At 44.0% G+C, this 24905-nt stretch overlaps 1 protein-coding gene across 3 annotated transcripts in view; it reads left to right on the top strand.

Moving 5' to 3' along the window:
• The window catches only part of LRP3 (LDL receptor related protein 3), a 29209-nt gene extending 5119 nt beyond the window's left edge, over positions 1 to 24090 (top strand). For all 3 annotated transcript variants that reach the window (XM_053987218.1, XM_053987217.1, XM_053987219.1), the window contains 5 exons: positions 11129 to 11267; positions 19480 to 19688; positions 19972 to 21058; positions 22193 to 22325; positions 23257 to 24090. In XM_053987218.1, coding sequence (XP_053843193.1) covers positions 11129 to 11267; positions 19480 to 19688; positions 19972 to 21058; positions 22193 to 22325; positions 23257 to 24063 — 2375 coding nt within the window. In that variant the 3' untranslated portion in view covers positions 24064 to 24090. The remainder of the gene's footprint in view (positions 1 to 11128; positions 11268 to 19479; positions 19689 to 19971; positions 21059 to 22192; positions 22326 to 23256) is intronic.
• Positions 24091 to 24905: the final 815 nt, after the last annotated feature.

Raw genomic sequence — 24905 nt, 5'->3', positions numbered from 1 at the left:
TAACCTGTATTTACTGTTCATTTGAGCTGTTACTGTTTCTTCCCCATACAGAGAGATGTTCTAATGAAAGAGTGACTTTTTAAATGACGTTTGTTTAAGACAGACTAACAATGACATCTTAGGAAGTTCAGGACTTTTAAGTCTTCCTGGGCTTTGTCGTGGTGCCAGCCAAGGCCAGGGATCTCTGCCCTACTGTCCCCATGCCAGCCAAGGCCAGGGATCTCTGCCTTACTGTCCCCGTGCCAGCCAAGGCCAGGGTGGCTGTCCCCAAGGCCAGGGATCACTGTCCTGCTGTCCCCAAGGCCAGGGATCACTGTCCTGCTGTCCCCAAGGCCAGGGTGGCTGTCCCCAAGGCCAGGGTGGCTGTCCCCAAGGCCAGGGTGGCTGTCCCCAAGGCCAGGGTGGCTGTCCCTGTGCCTGGGCTGTCCCCATGTGGGCCCGGCGGTGGGGACAAGGCCAAGGTGGGAGTGGAGGCCGCGCCGCTGTTCTTTTTCTTTGCTTGTTTGGTTTTTGTTGTTGATGTTGTGGTTTTTTGTTGTTGTTGTTGTTTTGCTGTTGTTCGGTCACTCCTGGCCCTGTGCCGGGCTCCGAGCGCGCTGGGGCATCGCCCTCTGCCACAGCCGCTGTCACTGGTGGTGCTGCTGTCACTGGTTGTTTTCTTATCTGGTTGCTGTTAAATTGTAAATTGTTCCAGTAACAGTAAATTGTTATCTCAACCCCTAATCTGCATTTCATCTCTCTCACCTGAGGGGGTTGGGGGGTGGGAGTGGCTGTGTGGGGCTTATTTTCATTTGCGCTTAAACCACAACAGGATTATAGAGTGCATCGTTGTCATTGTGATAGATAAAATCGTAAGCTTGAGGCTAAGATCGTAGTGCTGGGTATGTTTAGGAGAAAACTCTGTTTAGGAAGTGTGCCTGGGAGCACCAAGTCAGGGAGACTGGCTCATTCCTGAAGAAGCTAAAACAAGAGTATGAAAAATGTCTCATGAATGTCAGTGTGGAAACCCAAGCAGAATCACAGCACTTAGTGTAATTTCCTTCTCTCTAGCAGTGCTGTGACTTACTGACATGGGAATATTGCAGTCAGGGTCCTCTTAGTGATAAGGACCCTCTTGTGACTGTCAGTCTACCGTCATATGTGTAGATGTACTTTATTCCCAGAGAGTCTGCAACTTATATTAAAACTGAAAATGGCAAATAAGAGAGATGGGAGGAAAGGATATTGGAAAACAGAAAAATAGTTCTAGGACAGTAGATCGAATAATGTTGGAACTTGAGTGTTCAAGTTAAAATTGGGGGTTCAGAGAAGGTTTAAATCAGGAGAAAGTAGTAATTTTATGATTAGGTAACCTGCTTAAATTAAGCTTAGAGAAAGTGTGGATAAACCATGCAGGAGATGTGTTGTTTGCAGCACAGTATATTCCATTCTTCCATTGGAAAAAGTACAGAGTGTCACTTATGTCTTAGTATGTTCTGCCTGGATGGTTCTTTAGCTTTTGATGGAGTTTGGCATCTGTTTTGTGTATGATGCATGCATTTACAGAGTGCAAATTAAGTAATTACACAATTACTTAGACTGGTGATACTGCCCCAGCCTAAAATATGTAGAAGTGCTTCCAGTTGGCTCTGCTGCTTTTTAACACTTATTTTTTTCACTAGAAATAGGAAACCTCAGAGTATTGTAGCCTTCATGTTTTCTTGTCTTCATACAGTTTTGAGTTACCTTGTCTCCTGGTGGTGTAACTGGAGCTTGGGATAAAAATGATCAACAAAGGTCATTGCTCACAGAAAGCTAGGTTGGCCTGTTGATCAAGCAGCGTGAGCTCAGATTTTGTCACATCTGTAGGTGGAACCCTTGGACTCTGCCTTCACTGGCTCTGATCAGGGGCAGAAAAAGCCAGCTGGAGACTGAGCAAAGCAAAGGGGAGCCTTGAGTCTTCTTTTTCCACAGGCATAAGGGATCTGCATTAAACCATGTGTGTAAGCCCTCCTTGAGGGAGCATTGTGAGAACTTGGGGAGAGTTTCCTGCCGACTCTGAGAGAGCTACTTGAGGAAATGTGTATTCAAGCACTTGGTTTTGAGAGGAAGTTCCTTGTGGCAAGTGCAAAACATCTTTTATCCTGGAGCAGATGGTGGGGATGTGTTCCTTGTGACTGGGACAGGCCCTGGTGCAGAAGAATGTGAATCTGCAGGATTTATTTTTGTCTGGGATTGTCTGAAAATTTATTCCACCACAGCATAGTACCCTCAGTGCCATCCTTTTGTGAAGCTTAATGTCTGTTTTATTACAGTTGCTCTTGCAAAAATAAGAGTAATATTATTAATGTAAAGTTTTTGGAAACGTCATTGCACGTATTTGTGGCATACTTATCTGGCAGAGGGAATCTCCTGCTGTTTACAGTAGAAGAAATCCATTTGATTCTTACAGAAAGCCTCATTAAGATTTATGTGCTCTCGACAGAAAGTCTCTGAACTCAAATCTCTTCTGGCATTTGTTTAAAGTTTGGGGTTTTCTTTTTCTTTGCTTGTTTAGTTTTTTTGTTGTTGTTTAGGGTGGTTTTTTTTAAACTATGGAAGAAATTTATTATTGTCTGTCTTTATAATTTATCTTTTCTTAAAAGCACCATCTCAGATTTTTGGTGGGTTGGTTGGCCAATCCAGAAATTGGTATTTTTGTTTCTTCAGTAATGCTAAATGTGGGAAATTTAAGCATTTTTAGTTTTTAGTGAATTCAGATTTCACTTTTGTCTAGGTTTGTGCAGAAAGGCTGTGGAATTGTTGAAAAAGTGTTATCACTGCTATTCTTTTGTGTTGTCACTGATGGTCTTCAGAATCCAGGACTGTACCTTTCTATTTAGGAACTTCCCTTTCCTTTAGATGTTTTGGCAGTTTGAACAGGCTTTTGTTTATTTTCCTTAAGTAATCACAGTGTCACACTGAAGCTGTAAGTACTTACTAACACAGTACCTAGGCATGTGTGTGATTTTGCATACTTCATGGCCAGGAGCTGAGGAGGGAATTGGGACCCTTTTATTAATATTGAAGCCCCAACAGCATAAAATTCTGCCCTTGTGTGGTTTTACCATTTTGTTTTCAACTCTGAAGGCGGTGCTTAGTAAAGGTATTTCTTTCAAAATTTGTGTGTGTGAAAAAAGAGCTGCTGAAACCTGTGCTGGGGTACTTCACCTTTTCTTCCTTGCAGCAGTCAGTGCCCAAGGAGGGGAGGGGCAGGCGACTGCTTTAAGGAGGAGGTCGATTGATGTTTGCAAGGCGTGTAGTGATGAGCGTTGGTGGGGAAAAAGGCATCAAAAACATGTGGCAATTAAGTGAGGTTCGGGTAAACACTACAGTAGTTTTGGGAGGTGTGTATGTGTGTGTCCCCATGTTGCTCCGACAGGTTTAGGGGACCGTGGGCATATAGTTAAAACACTGTAATTAAGTTTTGGCAATACTGTCTTGGTGTTATTTGTAATGATGGTGTACCCCATAATCATCTGTGCCCAAAAATCATTCCTGTATCTCTGAGGTTCCATGGCTGGGAGTGGTGTGTGTGTCTGTGAGTGGTGTGTTGTGTGTCTCAGTGCTGTGTGTGTGTGTTTGTGGGTGCTGTGTGTGCCACTCTCTGTGTCTGTGGGTGCTGTGTGCCAGTCTGTGTGTCTGTGGGTGCTGTGTGTGTGTCTGTGGGTGCTGTGTGCCACTCTGTGTGTCTGTGGGTGCTGTGTGTGTGTCTGTGGGTGCTGTGTGTGTGTCTGTGGGTGCTGTGTGCCACTCTGTGTGTCTGTGGGTGCTGTGTGTGTGTCTGTGGGTGCTGTGTGTGCCACTCTGTGTGTCTGTGGGTGCTGTGTGTGTGTCTGTGGGTGCTGTGTGTGCCACTCTCTGTGTCTGTGGGTGCTGTCTGTGTGTCTGTGGGTGCTGTGTGCCACTCTGTGTGTCTGTGGGTGCTGTGTGTGCCACTCTGTGTGTCTGTGGGTGCTGTGTGTGTGTCTGTGGGTGCTGTGTGTGCCACTCTCTGTGTCTGTGTGTGTCTCTGTGTGTCTGTGGGTGCTGTGTGTGCCACTCTGTGTGTCTGTGGGTGCTGTGTGTCTGTGGGTGCTGTGTGTGCCACTCTGTGTGTCTGTGGGTGCTGTGTGTGTGTCTGTGGGTGCTGTGTGCCACTCTGTGTGTCTGTGGGTGCTGTCTGTGCCACTCTGTGTGTCTGTGCCACTCTGTGTGTCTGTGGGTGCTGTGTGTGTGTCTGTGGGTGCTGTGTGCCCTCTGTGTGTCTGTGGGTGCTGTGTGTGCCACTCTGTGTGTCTGTGGGTGCTGTGTGCCCTCTGTGTGTCTGTGGGTGCTGTGTGTGTGTCTGTGGGTGCTGTGTGCCCTCTGTGTGTCTGTGGGTGCTGTGTGCCACTCTGTGTGTCTGTGGGTGCTGTGTGCCCTCTGTGTGTCTGTGGGTGCTGTGTGCCACTCTGTGTGTCTGTGGGTGCTGTGTGTGTGTCTGTGGGTGCTGTGTGTGCCACTCTGTGTGTCTGTGGGTGCTGTGTGCCCACTGTGTGTCTGTGGGTGCTGTGTGCCCTCTGTGTGACTGTGGGTGCTGTGTGTGTGTCTGTGGGTGCTGTGTGTGCCACTCTGTGTGTCTGTGGGTGCTGTGTGTGTGTCTGTGGGTGCTGTGTGTGTGTCTGTGGGTGCTGTGTGCCCTCTGTGTGACTGTGGGTGCTGTGTGTGCCACTCTGTGTGTCTGTGGGTGCTGTGTGTGCCACTCTGTGTGTCTGTGGGTGCTGTGTGTGTGTCTGTGGGTGCTGTGTGCCACTCTGTGTGTCTGTGGGTGCTGTGTGTGCCACTCTGTGTGTCTGTGGGTGCTGTGTGTGTGTCTGTGGGTGCTGTGTGTGCCACTCTCTGTGTCTGTGTGTGTCTCTGTGTGTCTGTGGGTGCTGTGTGTGCCACTCTGTGTGTCTGTGGGTGCTGTGTGTCTGTGGGTGCTGTGTGTGCCACTCTGTGTGTCTGTGGGTGCTGTGTGTGTGTCTGTGGGTGCTGTGTGTGCCACTCTCTGTGTCTGTGTGTGTCTCTGTGTGTCTGTGGGTGCTGTGTGTGCCACTCTGTGTGTCTGTGGGTGCTGTGTGTCTGTGGGTGCTGTGTGTGCCACTCTGTGTGTCTGTGGGTGCTGTGTGTGTGTCTGTGGGTGCTGTGTGTGCCACTCTCTGTGTCTGTGGGTGCTGTCTGTGTGTCTGTGGGTGCTGTGTGCCACTCTGTGTGTCTGTGGGTGCTGTGTGTGCCACTCTGTGTGTCTGTGGGTGCTGTGTGTGTGTCTGTGGGTGCTGTGTGTGCCACTCTCTGTGTCTGTGTGTGTCTCTGTGTGTCTGTGGGTGCTGTGTGTGCCACTCTGTGTGTCTGTGGGTGCTGTGTGTCTGTGGGTGCTGTGTGTGCCACTCTGTGTGTCTGTGGGTGCTGTGTGCCCTCTGTGTGTCTGTGGGTGCTGTGTGTGTGTCTGTGGGTGCTGTGTGCCCTCTGTGTGTCTGTGGGTGCTGTGTGCCACTCTGTGTGACTGTGGGTGCTGTGTGTGCCACTCTGTGTGTCTGTGGGTGCTGTGTGCCACTCTGTGTGTCTGTGGGTGCTGTGTGTGTGTCTGTGGGTGCTGTGTGCCCTCTGTGTGTCTGTGGGTGCTGTGTGCCCTCTGTGTGACTGTGGGTGCTGTGTGTGCCACTCTGTGTGTCTGTGGGTGCTGTGTGTGTGTCTGTGGGTGCTGTGTGTGTGTCTGTGGGTGCTGTGTGCCCTCTGTGTGACTGTGGGTGCTGTGTGTGCCACTCTGTGTGTCTGTGGGTGCTGTGTGTGCCACTCTGTGTGTCTGTGGGTGCTGTGTGTGCCACTCTGTGTGTCTGTGGGTGCTGTGTGTGTGTCTGTGGGTGCTGTGTGCCACTCTGTGTGTCTGTGGGTGCTGTGTGCCACTCTGTGTGTCTGTGGGTGCTGTGTGTGTGTCTGTGGGTGCTGTGTGCCCACTGTGTGTCTGTGGGTGCTGTGTGCCCTCTGTGTGACTGTGGGTGCTGTGTGTGTGTCTGTGGGTGCTGTGTGTGCCACTCTGTGTGTCTGTGGGTGCTGTGTGTGTGTCTGTGGGTGCTGTGTGTGTGTCTGTGGGTGCTGTGTGCCCTCTGTGTGACTGTGGGTGCTGTGTGTGCCACTCTGTGTGTCTGTGGGTGCTGTGTGTGCCACTCTGTGTGTCTGTGGGTGCTGTGTGTGTGTCTGTGGGTGCTGTGTGTGTGTCTGTGGGTGCTGTGTGCCACTCTGTGTGTCTGTGGGTGCTGTGTGTGCCACTCTGTGTGACTGTGGGTGCTGTGTGTGCCACTCTGTGTGTCTGTGGGTGCTGTGTGCCACTCTGTGTGTCTGTGGGTGCTGTGTGTGCCACTCTGTGTGTCTGTGGGTGCTGTGTGTGTGTCTGTGGGTGCTGTGTGTGCCACTCTCTGTGTCTGTGTGTGTCTCTGTGTGTCTGTGGGTGCTGTGTGTGCCACTCTGTGTGTCTGTGGGTGCTGTGTGTCTGTGGGTGCTGTGTGTGCCACTCTGTGTGTCTGTGGGTGCTGTGTGTGTGTCTGTGGGTGCTGTGTGTGCCACTCTCTGTGTCTGTGGGTGCTGTCTGTGTGTCTGTGGGTGCTGTGTGCCACTCTGTGTGTCTGTGGGTGCTGTGTGTGCCACTCTGTGTGTCTGTGGGTGCTGTGTGTGTGTCTGTGGGTGCTGTGTGTGCCACTCTCTGTGTCTGTGTGTGTCTCTGTGTGTCTGTGGGTGCTGTGTGTGCCACTCTGTGTGTCTGTGGGTGCTGTGTGTCTGTGGGTGCTGTGTGTGCCACTCTGTGTGTCTGTGGGTGCTGTGTGCCCTCTGTGTGTCTGTGGGTGCTGTGTGTGTGTCTGTGGGTGCTGTGTGCCCTCTGTGTGTCTGTGGGTGCTGTGTGCCCTCTGTGTGTCTGTGGGTGCTGTGTGTGCCACTCTGTGTGTCTGTGGGTGCTGTGTGTGTGTCTGTGGGTGCTGTGTGTGTGTCTGTGGGTGCTGTGTGCCCTCTGTGTGACTGTGGGTGCTGTGTGTGCCACTCTGTGTGTCTGTGGGTGCTGTGTGTGTGTCTGTGGGTGCTGTGTGTGTGTCTGTGGGTGCTGTGTGCCCTCTGTGTGACTGTGGGTGCTGTGTGTGCCACTCTGTGTGTCTGTGGGTGCTGTGTGTGCCACTCTGTGTGTCTGTGGGTGCTGTGTGTGCCACTCTGTGTGTCTGTGGGTGCTGTGTGTGTGTCTGTGGGTGCTGTGTGCCCTCTGTGTGACTGTGGGTGCTGTGTGTGCCACTCTGTGTGTCTGTGGGTGCTGTGTGCCACTCTCTGTGTCTGTGGGTGCTGTCTGTGTGTCTGTGGGTGCTGTGTGCCAGTCTGTGTGTCTGTGGGTGCTGTCTGTGTGTCTGTGGGTGCTGTGTGCCAGTCTGTGTGTCTGTGGGTGCTGTGTGTGTGTCTGTGTGTGCCTGTCTGTGTGTCTGTGGGTGCTGTGTGTGCCTGTCTGTGGGTGCTGTGTGTGAGTTTGCTTTGGCACACGTGTAGTTCGAAAGCTGCCCGAGCAGCCTCTCTGCCCCTCGCGGTGGCGGGCTCGGAGATAACGGAGATAAGGGAAGCTCCAGCGAGGCCGTTTATAGCCCCAGGCTCGGTGTTTCCTCCTCTGGTGTTGGGGAATTCGGAGGTCCCGTGCCGAGAGGGAACAGCAGCGAGCAGCCCTAGGCTCGGCCTGGCCCCGGTTTCGGGAGCTGCGGACGCCGCGCCGGGAGAGCAGGGTAGCGTGCTCCGGTGCCAGCCGCCGTCTGGCCGCACCCAGCCGCCTCTAGCAAGATAAGTTCCCTCCGTGAGCTTGCAGCCCCCTGAATGCAAAGAACTTCAGTCAGGGCTCCAGCCGACAGGAGATAAGCCAAGTGAGAGATAGGAGAACGGAGTGGAGGCGGGCGAGAGAAGACTGACACCATTTCCCCCTTTGTCCTTTGACCACCATGCTTGAAATACAAGACACCACCTTGGGGGTTGTGCCTGGCAACTTTTGTTTGGGGTCTCTTTTTGTTTTGGGGAGTCCAGAGGGTTGAGCAGTTTTGTATTTAGTTGTTTTTTACTGTTGTTTTTTTGTCGTCGTTGGATTAGGAACAGTGAGAAGCAACGACATTGACTGTAAGACTCAGGAGGCATGAAGTGAAACTTTACTAGGAGCCTCAGATATTTATAGGCAGGATTGTTCACCCAGAACCTGATTGGTTCTCAAACAACACCCCTCACACAATTGGTTTAATTAGGAACAGCACCTTCTTGTCCATAAACATGATGTACAACATTCCACATGTTCACAAACACAAAGTGTACAGGCTTGACATAAGAATTGTTTTAATTCTTTTCCCTGAGATTCCCATAACTTCCCCAGACAATGCCTGGGAAAGTTATCTGTTTCTCTCTCTCCGACTAAACTGTCACATCCACAGTCTCTGATTGTTGCTGTTATGCTTGTTAGTAAAGGGTTATTTTTCCACTTAATCTACTTACATTCATTACTTACTTGGACCGCTGAGGGAGATAGCTAGATCCAGAGGCTTCTCCTTTAAATTGTCTGATACCAAAACAGATATTAATTCAGATTTGTGGTCCATTCAAATCAGGACCCTTTGCAAGAGCTAAGCAATTGTCCTTTTGATTTTGAGTAGGACAAGTCTGAAAAGCTTGATATGTGTCAGAGGGGATAAGGCCATGGTAAAGTACTGGCAATAATAGCCATTGTCAGATGAACTACCAAAAATGACAATATAGTATCAGTGCAGCCCATTCCTCGCTATGTCCTTAGATTTGCAGAGCTACAATTCTTCTGTTGAAAGGAAGAATCTTTTCATTTGCTTGGTTTTTTCTTGCCTCACATTTATATCAGATGTTCAGTGTTTGTAAGAAAAAGCATTTCTCACTGAAGACCTGAAATGTGATGTTACAGCAGATCCTCTACATTAGGAAACTACGTTATTCCAAAAGAAAAATATGTAGTGATATTACTTCAAAAAAGCTGGGATACTTAAGTAGCTATTTCTCAGAGTCTTTGTAATTACTTCCTAAAACTGAGAAGTAAGTATTTGGAAGAATAATAGCTCCCCTAACTACACTGATGGATGTGTGAATGGAAGTGCTCAGGTGAAGCCATCAGCCTGTCAGTGGGACTTCCTCAGGATGGAAACTAAATAAGTTTTGTGTAACTTTAACTCTGTTTGATTGCAAGTACTACGAATAAGGAATATTAATCTAGAACATAATATGGTACAAGGGCAGCAGAAATATTTGCACAGGTGTTACTGGAGGCCTCTGGATAGTGCTGTCTTCTGTATTTGTTCTTTCACCTTGTGAATTCTGTTTCCTTCCCATTTTGAAGTGCTATTAACCTGGCAGTTAGGAAACGCAGCCTTTCCAGCTCCTTTATGTGTTTGCTAGCACTTGGTCCTCTTTTACTACTGTGATATGTTGGTGCAGTAACAAGTATGTGGAGGAGCACAATTCTAGACCTAAAGAAACTGAGAACTGGAGTTGAAAAGTCCTGTGGATCTTATATTTGCTTTTATAATTCTATAATTGCAACTGCATCTCAGTGTTTTCCAGCATCTGGCATGGCGCCGCTCTGGTTTTAGAACTGTGATAACAAAAATGTTCTTGTTGTTGTAACTTCATTACTGCAAAATGCTTGTTTGGAAAAAGATGTTTTCATGTATTTATGTATTCGGTATGTTTTTGTGGCCTTTGAAACTAGTAGGAATTATATACATGTATTTCAGCGGAGTGCTCTACCTGGAGAGTAAAAATAATAGCATTTTTATATTTTGCCTCAGGTAAGTTACTCACCTCATGCTTTTTGTATTCCTGTGGCTCTCACTTTAAAAGTGCTTCCTGTGAACAAACAGAATAGTGCCAGGCCTAGGTTTCCAGGAGGGGATGTGCTGCAGCCCAGTCCCAACCAGGAGCTCTGCAGGCAGCCCTGCCCTCCTGACTTGACTGCAGCCAAGTAGCTGTGCTGGTACACCTTCCTTCCATCCCTCCAGTGCAGCTAAATCTGATCCCAACTGGGAGTTGAAAACGGTGTACTTGTGTGGCTGGATTTCAAGCAATACTGTACATCTCTCATTTATAATGCAGTGTGTTTGAATGCGTACGTGTATGAGGTGACAAGGTAAAGGCAACCTTTTTTTTTCCCTTGCTGTATTTTTCACCTACAAGAATGTAAGCTTCTGTCAAAAACTGAAATGTTCAGCTGCAGTCCACAAGTCATGCTCTAGATAGTAATTTGTTATAAAAATAGTTTAAATAATATTTTTGGAGAATATTCAGAATAGCTGTTGCATTACAGAGAATTTTCCCTCTTGTAGTCTGCTTGGAGTACGTTTTCCTATCAGAACAGCTTTTCAACTTGTCCTTGGAACATTTAATTTTCATTTTTGAATTGCTTAATTACAAATTATAAGTATTTGATGTAGTCTGCTGTTTTCCATAGGAAGAACTAAATGTGCTTTGAAAATGCTGAGCTTTATTTGGCCTTGTTTGCTCCTTTCCCTGTCTTGAAAATTTTTCCCATCTGTGAGGGTTCAGAAGGAATTTAGAGTACTTCAGTAATGTTCAGTGAAAACTGAACTGCAGTTTACTTTTTTTGTGGGAGAGGTGGGGGTGTGGTGTGTGGTGGTATTTTTTTAACCCTTACAAACTCTTCATGTGGTTAAGAGAATAAACAACATGTCTAGGAACATGTTCCAACAAAATGAGCTGCTAGTTACTTTACAGTTAATAGGGATCTTCTTCACTTGCTGGGCACCTACCTAGGCTTTGGGAGGCTGGTAGGAAGGATTTCTGTATTACATCCTCTTGGCAGATCCATGCAGTAATATTGATTGTAGGCTGTGGTAGATTCATACAAGGTTATCGATTGGTCCTGCATTGAAATGCAGGTTATGCTTACCTACACTTGGTGTGGGTGTCTTAATTAAAAAACAGGGCAGGGAAGAAAGGAGTAAGAGGATAAAACTGTTGACTCTGATATGTCTGCAGCCTCCAGAAACTGATGAAAGCTCTTGAAGCTAATATGAATTGTTGATTAGGCAAAGCATTAACAGTATTATTTTTCTCCCCTTATTAACAGCTGCTTGCAGTGGAGAACTGGAACAGCACACAGAGAGACGTGGAGTCATCTATAGTCCTTCTTGGCCATCCAACTATCCTCCAGCCATAAACTGCAGCTGGTACATCCAAGGAGATCATGGAGATATGATAACAATTAGGTATGGTTTGATATTTGTGGAGGTAAAGGATTGCTTTGCTGAAACAAAACAAAATGTGCATTTACCCGATAACCAATGTGAGGCTGTCTTCAGAGCCACTGGATGATCAAGGAAAGCTGAAATTGGTTAAACTGGAACATGGTTCCAGCCTGGGCACCTCTCTCTATTTAAAAATGCTTCACTGTGTCTTGTTTCTCTAGGCTACTTCTGACATCTGTGATTACAGAAGTCACTTGTGGTCTTTTAAAGTATTTATCTTCACAATGCCTGTGTGAGATTTCATATACCCCTGACATTTGAGGGAGTGGGAAACAGCAATATATTTACTCCCATTATATAGTCCCCCTTTCCTTCTTTATATTGCTTATAAATAGGAGTAGGTGAAGGCTATAAAACCTGGAACGGCTTCAGTGGGCATGTAAAATTCTTGGAGAAGAAATGGCATTTTCACTACTGTCTTGAAATTGTGCTATGTTTAATAGAGAGTTGAAGATAATTATTGCTTATTGTTACTTGTTTACCAAAAGACACATGCTTTTCTATTTAGTATTTATTTCCAACAAATCAAATAATAGTTAGCATTTGTGGCACAATTTCAGCTCTATTCTAGAAAAATGCTATTCAATAAAGACTAAAATGTACTGCAAATGGCTTGTTAAGAATGTTTAGGGTATAATATGAGCATACTGTGAATGTGCCTAATTTCTCTGGGCTAGTGGTAGGATCCTTCATGAACCAAGAATTTCTTACTTAAAAAATAAAACCTAGGAAAAGTTTTTTTGGGGGGGTTTTAGTACTGTTACATTTGACACCATCTGCTCATTCTTTGCTCAGCTGCTTAAAAGGACTGCAAAACCTCTTCAACTGCAGATGCTCAGAAATTGAAAACAAATCTGCCACAGATGGAATAATAGGAAGGCTCCACCATCCATAGTTCAAAATAGGAACTCTCACCAAAAGTAATGAAGTAAATACCTGCCAGCATTTGAAATTCATAGATAGAAACACGCTTTTAAACCCCATTACATTACATTGGACGTGGGGAATTTGTTTCAAAGCAGAGATTGTTGGAAACTGAGAAAGCATACAAATGAGACACAGGACTTGACTCTGGAGAATAATGCTACAGTTTATGCTATGAAAATGTCTCAGAGCTCCAGTTGGAATTGGGACTCTCTTCTGCAAGTGTGAGTGTAACAGAGGCTAGAGAAACAAAGGAACATGAAGTGTGGCAACTGGTAATAATGTGTGTACAATTTAGATGTATGCACAGCAATATGACTTGAAAGATTTCTTAATGGGTTTGTTTTCTGTCACTGAATGCACAGCCATATCCTGCCCTCCTCTGCACGTGCAAACAATAGAAACTACGTGTTTACATCCCAGGGACTCCTGTCGTGGTGTTATGTTTGTGACTATAAATGTACTTGGAATGACTCACTCCAGTGTATGAAATGCAAAATGTTACAGCATCTGAGGATTTCTTTACAAGGCTGTTGCCCTTGCAGTGCCAAGGATGTGAAAGAAAGAGCTGACTTGTCTAGGCTAGGAGGTTTCAAATGCAAACATGTTTTCTGCTTTCCAGTTGGATATACTTCTTATTCTAGCAATGTGCTGGCAAGGGCATAAGAGTAGCTTTTTAAATTTTCCTAGGAAAATCAAACACAGTTCTTGTGCTAACATCTGCATTTTGAAAGGTTTCAAAAAAGCCCATCTCCTTTGTGTTGTGTTATAAAGTATGTACTTCCTTTGATCTTGAATTCTTGTCGACAACAAGACAGCAGTGTTATGTAAGAGATATATATAATGAGATACAGCAGGAGTCATTAAGGGATAAAATTGCAATTGAAAATATTTTTTATTTCTAAACTGTTTGCACTTGGTAGTTATTTTTTATAAACCTTTTTTTCAGCAGCTTTCAGTAGAGCAGTGGCCAGATCTACCTGTGTATATAAGATGCTGGCTTCTGTGGCTTTATGTCTGTCTTTCATGTATATATTAATTTTCTTCATATCCTCACATTTCCATGCCCTTTGTTTTGCTTTATAGTTTACTTTCTGTAAATCCTTGAGGGAGCTTTCCCATGAACAGGAAGTATATGTTCCTTGTGCTTATACCACTCTATATATGCATATTTCAGTACTTTCTTTCAGGTTCATGTGTCTGATGGAATGGTTCCATTGAGACCTGTGAAACAAGTCTGTAGCCACTGTTTTTCAGGACTATGTTATGTCTCTAAATTCAGGTGTTCAGTTGCTAGTTATTGTTTTGGAAACTACTTGACTTTTCCACCCATTTTTTCTATTTTTATGCTTCTTTTCACAGAGGATTACAAAAAAACATTTAAGATCATATAAAGATGTCATATGCAGTATTTGCCTTTGTACAGGCTTGATAGATTTATGCTTCCTCATATCTAAGAAAAAGATGAAAGAAATTTTTGTTTAGCAGTTGCTGTTACTTGATGGTTGTAATTAACCCTGGTGTGGATGGAGTGTAAATTTATTATTTTATTACTGGAATTTAGGGGACTGCAAGTAAAATGTTCTCCATATTCAGAATTCAAGATGAGAGTTGAAAAGCTATCTACTTAGTGACCCACTCAAGCTGTCTCTTACTAATTGAGGTGAGGGGATCACCTGCATTGGCTTTCACTTCAGTGATTCATAACACTGGCTTTGAAAAAAGAAATTGTCAGATTTCATTTGAGTTTCAATTTCTGCATTAAATTGAGGTCTGTTCATATACTCGTACTGATCTGTAATTGTGTGAAGAGTTAATGGGACTGCTTTGCAGCCTATTTACCAAACTCAGAGTGTTTCAAAACTTGACAGTAATTGTAAAAAAACTTATAATAGCCATTTACTTGCTTAGCTTCTGAAGAAATAGCCCCTACTAGGCAATGTCTCTTGTCTAAGGTTATGCAGTTAGCTGGTGCTTGGGAGCTGGGAGTAGAATAGAGCTTTCCTGACTTCAGGTCCTTGTGCTTCAGTGGTTAAGCAGAAGTTTTTAATGAGCCAATTAAGTCATCAGTTGTTCACAGTCTACGCTTTCTGTGAGAAGTTGGCAAATAGAAATAACTTTTCTTGCTTAATTGGTCGGTTGGTTTTATTTTGGGACTGTGCTTTACTGACCTATCCATAATATTTTTTCTCCAGTTTTTAAAATGAGTTTAGAGGGCCAAATTGGACATTTACTTTTTTTTATTTATTTACTAATTGCTTTCATTCAGATTTTGCATCCCATGTTTGTCCTTTCCCAGTTACTGAGAAAGCTTTCTTTCTCTTTAATCTGTAGTCCCTCGTGCCTAAATTACTGAAAGGGTTGTAGAGAATTCCCTACATTATTTATAGAAGTACTTTTTTTTTTCCTAGCTGCTACTGTTCCTTTCAGTGCAGATGGCAAAAAAACCAAGCTCTGCTAAGCATTAGTTTTGCAGGAAGCACATTTTTCTCATATATATAGATTATTAATGTGTGTTTGTGGTAGTCTGGTTTAACGAAGTACTTTCCAGCAATGTAAAAATAGATAATAGGAAGATACCATTGTAGGCTGTTACTTCGTGGGAGCACCTAGGCAAAAACTGATATATATGACTAATACTGTAATTTCCTGTAAACTCCTGGAGGTCTGCTCACTGTTGGAGGTAACCTCTATTTCAGTATGATGCACTGGAAAAAGAATCTGATGAGTTTACTGATTTCTGCAGAATTCAGTAAAAACAAGACTTAGTGCTGCATTTCTCAGTTCACATTGAGTTGGTCTGATCCTCAAATTCTGAATACTTTCAGTGTTTAATTGGCTATTGTTGTACTTCTGTATAAAAATGTGGAAGAGACATTCCAAGAGCGAGACAATAGCATCTTTCAGGAGAAACAAAACCTGCAAATTTTTGTCCAGTGATTTTGATCTTGTACACCAGTCTCCTTCTACATTCCTGTATTGTTTTGGAGGTCCACAGGTAGCAGTGAGAACAGCCTGAGGGCCAGGCCATTTTAAAGGATGTTCTGTGATGGGTGTTGTATTTTTGTTTACATTGTAGTCCTAGTGCTGGAAATACCAATGTTTTACTCCTTTTCCTCTCCCTGCCCTGTTGTGAACTAGGGCTGTGTACTCTGGTTGTGGAGAGGAAAAAAAACCTGGAGGAAAGCCAGGTTCTCCTTCCCTTTATCACCACGTGCCAAGATGCCAGAGCAGGGGAGCATTGCTTGGAAGTGAAGCTCTTGGGTGGAGGGGGTGTCTGGAGCAGGGGTTGCAGGGGGGGTAAGGCTGTAGTTGAGGAGTGCAAGGGCTGGAGTTTAACACCCTGTGCCCTGCAGCTTGCATGGTAGGATGGACCCCTGGGCCCCTGCTCCAGTCCTGTAGAACTGTCAGAGGGCTTTGCTAGAGAGGATTAGTGACTGAGCAGAACTGCCTTTTGCTTTTCTTCTCAAATCCTGTGCTTCACTGCCCAAGATACTTAAAAATACTGTGGTACTGGCTGGTGCTGCATGAGATATGGATGACTTACATATTTAACACATGAGTTATATATGAGTACTCTCTGTTTCACTATGGCTCCTGTTTCTTGCTTTAATCACACAAAATGATGTAGTTTTTTGATACAAAAGGTCTGAGACTTCCCTCAAGATCAGTAACTACAGACTTCAGTACTTTTCCAAAGATTGTACAGTGTCTGTGTAGTCCTACAAGCAGTACAAGCACAAGTCTTTGTCCTGTATTTCCACTGTGTACCAATACTCGTTCAACCCTTTTGATAGAAAAATTTGCATTCCAGTTTGAGAAAGCTCAGCTGAATAAATAAATGTTTTGTGGTTAGCAGCTCTAGATCTAATTAGAGATGATGAAAGAAGTAAAGCAGTAGAGGCTTTGTGCAGCATTCGGGAGTCTTGGCTAAAATAAATCAGTTGGCTACTTCATGTCAGAGTAGAATGGCAGAAACCTCTAACACAAAACCTTGTCACAAATGCATTATGAAGTGAAGCCAGTTTTTATATACTTACAAGTGCAAACATATGAATCCGTATTGTTTCCATATTTATTTAGAAGGTAGTGTTTTCTGTGGTGAGGGCTTGTTCAAGTGTATCATGCTTTTAGTCTTGTGTAAAATCACCATCAACATACATGAGGAAAAATTTGCTTCTAGTAGGGGCGATATAACTTAAAAGGGTGCTGAAATAGAGTGACAATGTCTTAATCAAAGGAAAGTTTGTTGAAAATACATCTGTTGATTAATTTGCATAAGGGGAACAAAATCACTTTGACTTTGTGTCTTAGCAGAAGAAATTTTATAACTTCTGTTTTATCTATTACACATAAAATTTCACATTAGAACTAGAACATACACAGAGAAATTGTGTTTGAAACTTCTAGGCACTTGGGATTAAATGTTTGTTTTTATAACAGAGTTTATTCTTGTGAATATTTTGTATTGCCCTTTTTGAATTCCAAGGCATTTTTTTTCAGTAGCTTGTGTATCTCTGAGAGGTTTGGTGTTCTTAAGGAATCTGTTAAACACAGTGTTTCTTTGCAAGTCTATTTTGCCTTGTCACCCTTGTACTCGGTGGCTGAAGTTTGGATTTGCTAGTGAAGAAGTGTGGGATTCTGCTCTGAATCTGTCTGAGATCCAGGAGTGACACTGAGGAAAATCAGTTATCCTCTGTATGCCTGGGCTTCTGCATTGGAAGCTGGATCTAAAAGTTATTCCTTTTCCACAAACAAAAAAAGCTGTTTATTAGCAATGTACAATACTAGACTTCCAAGATACAAGTAAAAGATATTAATTGTACATGAATGCAGGCTCTTGAGAGGTATTGATGTCATCTGCAAAGGAGTTTGTAAACAAGTTATATGCATGTAGCTGACTTTTCTGTACTCCTCCTTTGTATAAATCTTGAAAGTATTAAATATTTTTCTTTTTTTTTTTTTCTAGAAAGAAGTGCTTTTTAAAGTAAGTTGTAGACAGCTTATTGTATAGGCAAATTCTCCCCTTGGGTTGTGCAGTGTGTGTTGAGTAACCATGCTATGGCTGAGTTATTTACTTGATAGACAAAAGTAGCTCTTTTCAGCAGAGCGAGGAAAGTGAGTGGCTGTGGGACCCAGTTGGAGTGCTGGGAACTGGGTAAGATAGGAGAACAATTTGTTTGCCTCTTTAAGGTTCATCATGGTGCATCTAAAATAACTACAACAGTGAAGCATCAAAAGATGTAGTAAATGAACTGTTTCTAACATACAAACAGAAATTTTTTAGTCATTCCCACCCCCCCTTCCCAGTTTTGAGTTTCTGTTTTGAGCCTGTTCCCTTTTCTTAAAAACTTCTGTTGTTGAGCAGATGGGTATTTCTAACACTTAGTCAAAAAGTTTTCATTAAAAAATTCCTATGAACAATCCTCCAAGTAGATGATAGAAACCCTACATGATGTGTGGTGCCAAAATGAGTTACAGGGATGCTGATGCGGTGATACTAGTGCTGATGCTGATACTGATGCGGTGGCTCAGTAATGCTGTCTCACATCTCATGTAACAAACAAATTTTGAGTACCTATAGCTTCCCTGATGCTTTGGATAATTCCTTTTCATGATGCAGTGGCTGTTTACTTCTTGGTCATTAAGAACATTTTATGTAGAACACCTGTAACAGAAATACTCTGGTTTATCTTTGAATGGCTGAGTACTTAAATCTTTTTATTTTGGCTGCACAGTCATCTAAAACTTCCTTGCTTGATGAGATTGCTTATAGCAAAGAACTAAGTGCTGTGGGAATATTTCTTCACAGCTGGGAAGACACACAGAGGTTGGTGGGAGAAGAAGAGTTAGAAGGGGAAGGACATTTCTGGATGGATTGTCCTTGCACATATGTTTTTTGTCATCTCTTAATTTTCATTTTAACTTATCGCTTTCAGTGTTCTCTTACTTCTCATGCTCTTGCTGATAACATTTTTTTGAGAGTTATTAAGGCAGTGTGTTTGGCAGAACCTAGAGGTGTGGGTAGGCTGAGTCTCCTGCCTAAATTAATTAGCTGGTTTACATGGTTGCTGTTCTTTCCCTTTCAGCTTCAAAGGTCAAGATCTGGCAGGCATTGACAGCCTTTTGTAAATACACATTGATATCAGAAAATTATCTTCCCATGTATCTTTTTCAAAGAATTTGTCATTGATATTTGTGAAAAATCCTTTAGGGAAGGAGATCTGTATTTTGCAGCAGCTTTTCTGCCTTTCTGAAAATTCTGTCTAGATATTTGCATGGAGTACGCACAAACTTCTACCAAGTTAATTTGGTGTAGCTGAGTTACATAGAAAAGGACCAAAATTCGTTTCTAAGTGTTCTGAACAGTGTGCCCTTTCCTAATGAGTATGCTTTTCTGTGCAGTCTGCAATCTGCTATTGTCACTGCAGATTGCTGAATAGAAATGCAATCTGTTTCATCAGAGAACAAACACCACATATGGTTCTTGAGCCACAGGTTAGGGCATATTATCCAGCTGTGTTCAGTGTTCTGCAAACAGTTAGGGCTCCTCTTTGCACCTGATAAGCTGCTATTGGATAATCACTTGGCTTGTGTCAGCAGAAGGGCTAGAAATTTGACTGTGTTATAGTCTTGTTTGCTCTGCATTTGCACTCCCAGAAAGGGAATATTTTAATCTTTGAATTAAAAGATAATGGTGTTAGATTTTAGGTTCCATTTCCACCCCTGTTCTCTCCTTGCCCATCCATGGCTCAGATAGTGGATTTGTCTCTCATACTTAGCCCTTTAGGGTCCTTTGTACTGCTTCCTATTGTTCTTTTTCCAAGACAGTAGTCAACCCTGTCATCCCTAGTTTCATAGCTTTTACAGTTGGAAATGACTGCTGAAATTAATCTGCTTTCTGTATAATGTGTTCTGGAATTTTGCTTTTCCTCATCTCTGTATTTTAGGAAGCAGTTTTATTTAAGGACTGAGTAAAAGAGGACTCATTCTTTCAGCTTTTGGAGCTGCTTTGGTATGATGTTTATGCTGGTGAGATGGGTGCTTTTCCAAATTAGAGGATGTGCTTTGTTTCTATATACTCAGGGTGGTATATAGAAGGTAGATGTTTCATTATCTTTGAATGTGGTACCTTTATGTCAGCACTGCTTGATGCAGAAAGTCAGCCACTAGAATTTGTTTTCTCTGATAGGTTTTGTTCCAGATACATGTCTTCTTTGTAACTTGTGCTTTCTTCTGTTCTTAACAGTTTTAAGAATTTTGATTTGGAAGACTCTCAGAAGTGTGCAGTAGACTGGTTGATGATTGGCCCATCTTCCAAGAGGGAGGAGTACAAAGTGTGTGGATCTTCCATACCTCCATCTTTCATCTCTGCAAGGGACCATGTGTGGATATTTTTTCACTCAGATGCATCAAGCTCAGGCCAGGCTCAGGGATTTCGCCTTTCTTATATTAGAGGTAAAATCTTACGGGTTTGTTGGCTTCACTTCATACTCCTCTGGCAAAACTTGAAAGACAGTAGTACTTTTTTTTTGACAAGCATCTTGGGCTGTTGATGACTGCAAAGTATTGGTGGTAACACTGATACTATTTGCATGTGGCTTTTTAACTGTATTGCTGAAGTGTACTGGCCTGACTAATTAGCTTGTAACATGCATGGTGAAAAGATGTTGAAAAGCGATATCAGAGAGTTCCAAAAGTTTTGATACTGATTTTGTTTTCTCCTTATCCTCTTTCACAGGAAAGATAGGTCAGTCTGTGTGCCAGTCAGATGAATTCCACTGTGCAAATGGGAAGTGTATTCCCAGTACCTGGAAGTGTAATTCCATGGATGAGTGTGGTGATAACTCAGATGAGAAGAATTGCACTGTCCCTCCAACAGACCCTCCATCCAGCATCTGTCCCTCAGGAATGTTTCAGTGCAGCGCAGCGCACTCCACCAAATGCTTGATGAACGAGCTGAGATGCAATTCAGTCAAAGACTGTGGTGATGGTTCGGACGAAGATAATTGTCCTGATCTTTCCTGTGGCAAAAGGCTGGGTAATTTTTATGGATCTTTTGCTTCCCCAGACTTATTCCGTGCTGACCACAGCAGGTCAGACCTTCGTTGCACGTGGTATGTGGACACACAGGATAGTCGGCATGTTCTGTTGCAGCTCGATTTGCAGTTAGGCTACAATGACTACGTGAAGGTGTATGATGGCATCGGAGAGAGAGGTGATAAATTAATGCAGACGTTTTCACACCACAACAACAGGCATTCCGTGAGCGTGGAGTCGTCCAAGGGCCAGCTCACTGTCTCATACCATGCCCGCTCCAAGAGCACTGGCCATGGATTCAATGCAACGTATCAGGTGAAAGGCTATTGCCTTCCTTGGGAGCACCCTTGTGGAAGTGATGAGGAGTGTTTCACAGATAAGCAGCATTGTGATGGCTGGTGGCATTGTCCAAATGGCAAGGATGAGGAGAACTGTCCTGCTTGCCAGAAGAATGAATACCCATGTGAAGGAAACAGTGGGCTTTGCTACTCAATACTTGACCGCTGTAATAACCAGAAGAACTGTCCAGATGGCTCAGATGAAAAAAACTGCTTTACTTGCCAGCCAGGAAATTTCCATTGTGGGACAAATCTGTGCATCTTTGAGACTTGGCGCTGTGATGGCCAAGAAGACTGCCAGGATGGAAGTGATGAACGTAACTGCCTGGTGATTGTTCCCAGGAAGGTCATCACAGCTGCTCTGATTGGGAGTCTCGTGTGTGGCTTGCTGCTAGTGATAGCACTGGGTTGTGCATTAAAATTATATTCTCTGAGGACCGGGGAGTACAGGTAAGTGTCTTGCTTCGTTGATGTTTTCATAGCTGTGGTGGTTTTTTCCATTTTGTTAAAAGGAAAAGAAAGTTGATTCTTAACCAGAGAATTTGCAAAATACTGTGAAATCAAATCCAAGGACCTGATGACAGCTAAATAGTAGTCACTGCATTAGGCTTAGAGAAGATTCCTGGGAGTAGTGAGTGGAAATATCAGCTCTTCTGTGGTCTGTGAGAAGTACATGTTTATTGAGCAGTATGGCAGAATCCGTTTCTAACCTAATATGCCTTTTCCTTCTCATATCCTTGCAACAAACCTCTTGCCCCTGCCAAAAACTGAATGCTGAACTGCTACAGTGAAGGCTTCACTGAATCTGAATTGAGTAACCCTTCACCCTTCCCCAAATACTCCAGTTCTCAGTTCTGCTTAAAGTGATGTCCTGCTATGGTGGGGCCTGTTCTCAGTGGGAGTTGTCCATGGTATGAGCTGTGCCCCTTTCCTGTGGTTCTGTATGCCTCATTTTAGGTGTAGTGTGTGTGTGCCTTTCTTTGCCTATGAGAAGTGGGGTTCTGCCCTGTGGGAGTAATAAGGGACTTTCTGGTTCCCATCTCATCGTGTGCACCGGCTCTGTGCTATGCTGCTGGCACTGTGTTTTAAACATTGTGCTTTACATTCTCTCCTGGTAAAATCTGCGTGATTAAGGACATGCAAAAGAGCTGCTGTGCTAAGGTGGGAACTTCAGTGCCTCTGTTCCAGCAGGACTGGCAAGCCTCTCTGCAACTGCAAGCTGCCCCTGTTGTGTGATTGTTTCCAGTTCTTAATGCCTTTTCCAAAAATAACCTTTGGGCCCTTGCTGAACAAGTTACTGCTTTTACTGGCACAGCAATTACTGGCCAGTTGTAAAAACTTCAGTTGCCACAGCGTCCAACCTGAGTCTGCACTAGAGAGTTTGCTGGTTTGATAGATTTGTGTTTTTACCCTGTACTCGTAGTCCTTTTGTTTGTTTTTGCATCCTGATAAGATTTTCATGGAGCTTAGTGGAAGGCTTGTGGTTTTACTCCTAGCATGAGCCCCTTGGCAGTGCTTTTATACATTAGTGTCAGGGGGCAGGACAAACTGTTACTTCTGTTTTCTCTCTGGTTCTGTTCCCAGAGCATTTGAGACTCAGATGACGCGACTGGAGGCAGAGTTTGTGCGGCGGGAAGCTCCACCTTCCTACGGACAGCTGATTGCACAAGGACTTATTCCCCCCGTCGAGGACTTCCCTGTGTACAATGCATCACAAGTATGCAGACACGTGCCAATAAATACTTCAGCAGCCAAACTACTAGAAATTAGATACAGGCAATCTGGAACTGTATTTCAGTGGCTGTGCTAATTATACGGAAGTAATATAATAACGTGTATGTGTTACATGGAGCTAAAGAGCCACAGTTCTGCTGTGGTAATTTTGAACACATTTAATGTATTTGTTGGGGAAAAAACAGCAGTGAGATAAGCACTTTTGCTGTACATCAAGACAGAATGAACAGAGACAAAGGTCACAAAGTAAATAGAAGAAAAGGGCTTTTCAAGCTGAAACTGTAAATGCACCTGAAACGATAAGAAAATAAAGTCTCTAGCAGGATTTTTGGAAAATTCTTAATTTCACAAAATGATTGTTTTTCATTTACAGATAAATTATGTTGGCAAGCCATTAAGTCATTCTGTTTCATTGCTGAGTACTTAGAAAACTCCTGTACTCTGTCAGAAGTATCCATCTGAGATACAGTTCCTAATGTGATAAAGCACTTGCAGTTTGTTACTCCAGTGAAAAATTAACTTCCTGGGCAGACAAGCAGAGCTGAAACTCATCAAGGAAACAGAACACAACAGAAGTTGTGGCTGCCCTTCCCTGGCAATGTTCAAGGCCAGGTTGGATGGGGCATTGACTGGCCTGGCCTAGTGGGAGGCGTTCACAGCAGGGAATTTGGAATGAGATGATCTTTAAGGTCCCTTGCAAGCCAAACCATTCTATGAATCTATGAGAGTCTTCTGGTACAGGCAGAGCTGTCTTTGATGTTCTCAAATAGTTTGTTAGAAAATACACATTTAAGAAGAAAGCACAGGGATCAAGTCTGAGTATTGTGGCAAAGTGGAGATATTCGTGGGGAGAAGAGGGTTTAGAAATCTCTAGAGTATGTGTGAAATGCTGTTTTGCTCCCTGTGTGTTGCAGGCTTCTGTGCTGCAGAACATCCGCACAGCCATGAGGAGGCAGATGAGACGCCACTCGTCCCGGCGCGGCTCCTCGCGGCGCCGCTTGGGCAGGCTCTGGAGCAGACTCTTCCACAGGCCTCGGGTGAGAGGACAGATCCCCCTGCTGACACCTGCCCGCACCTCACAGACTACCCTGGGTGATGGAATCATCAGCAGCGCTGATGGGACCGTTGGGAGTCCCCCCCCTTCCCCAGAAGGACCTAGCTTAGAGGCAAATGGCCAAGCCAGGGGCCCACAAGAAGCTGGATGTAGCAGCTTGCAGCCAGAGACTGAAATGACAGAGCCATCGCCTTCCAGCATCTTCCAGCAGAACACTTGCACAGCAGCACCTGCAGAGCCTGAGGCTGGACACACCAATAAATCTTTAAGTGCTGACTCTGACAGGGAGCATAAGCAGCCCAGTAAAGCAGATACAGGAAAGGCTTTCAGAGATCCTTTATCTGAAAGTGTTACAGAAACGATCCATGGAGGGTCAGTATCCAGGAGGACTGTCCCAGAGGACAGTGGTTTAAGTGGAAGTCATCCACTGAGTGAAGATCCATGTAGATTACCCTTAAAAAAGTGGGAGTCTGGTTATCCAGACAGCCCTATGAATGTTCATATCCAAGTGAATGGACAAAACCAATGTTGCCCTAACTCATACCAGGAGGAGCCTTTGGGTGTTCATGCAGCTTGTTGCCATTCTGTGGAAGTGCCAATGTTACAGTCATCTACTTCCCTCTCTGAAAACAATACCAGTGATGATGAATCTTTACTTGTTTGCTAATAAAATTTTTTGTTTTGTCCATGTAAACTTTGTAGCTTCATTGTTTTTGTGGCAGTGTGCTTCGATGATAGGTGGTATGTCTGTGCTCCCAACTTTCTCTCTAAAGATGAGTGTGCTTTAATGCCACAGTGAGTGCAGTACAAGGCTAAATGGGACAAGTTTATGTCACTGTTGCTATTCCTGAAACTGCAGTGGGGCAGAAGTAGGCCAGTATGTGATGTGAGGGGCTAGGAGAACAGGAATGTGTCAGTGCAGTTTGGAGGCATCTCCATCCTCTGGTATTTCTTTTGTACTTCTACTCTGCATTCAGTGTTTCTTTGCCTTTCAGTGGTCTTACTGAACTAGAGAACTCTGTTAGAACCTGGGGCAGACACCAGTCATTGTAACTCTGAGTACTAAGCTACAAATAACATTGTCTTTTTAGGCATAATAATTTAAGTAAAATGTAATAATTTTAATTAAACATGCTTAGGAAGAATTAAAATCCCTTATAGCTTCCTCTTTTATAGAAACTGCTCACTTCAGAAATGTTTTGATGGCCATAGGTACCTTAAAGCATCCACTAAATCCAAAGTTTCTGTATAGAATACCCAGAATGAAACCAGGTGTGTCTTAGCTACTAAAGCTCTGTAATGAGAGTGTAGCAGTGTTCAGTATAAGTGGAGTGCATTGAATCTTAGTTGCAGCAATATTTCTTTTTTGCACTGTCATATGTTGCATTTTCTTCATGGTGATGTTGGGAGTGTTGCGGAATTGTTTCCTCCTTTTCTACCCTGTGTCTGCTCCTCCCTTGTGTTTCCAGGGACTCTCTGAGTATGCTGGTACCACTTTGAGTGTGCCTG

The sequence above is a fragment of the Vidua macroura genome, chromosome 11 (genome assembly GCF_024509145.1).
Source record: "Vidua macroura isolate BioBank_ID:100142 chromosome 11, ASM2450914v1, whole genome shotgun sequence".
Taxonomy (NCBI): Eukaryota; Metazoa; Chordata; class Aves; order Passeriformes; family Viduidae; genus Vidua; species Vidua macroura.
Note: the sequence above shows the minus strand (reverse complement) of the source record. Positions and strands in the feature narration are given on the sequence as shown.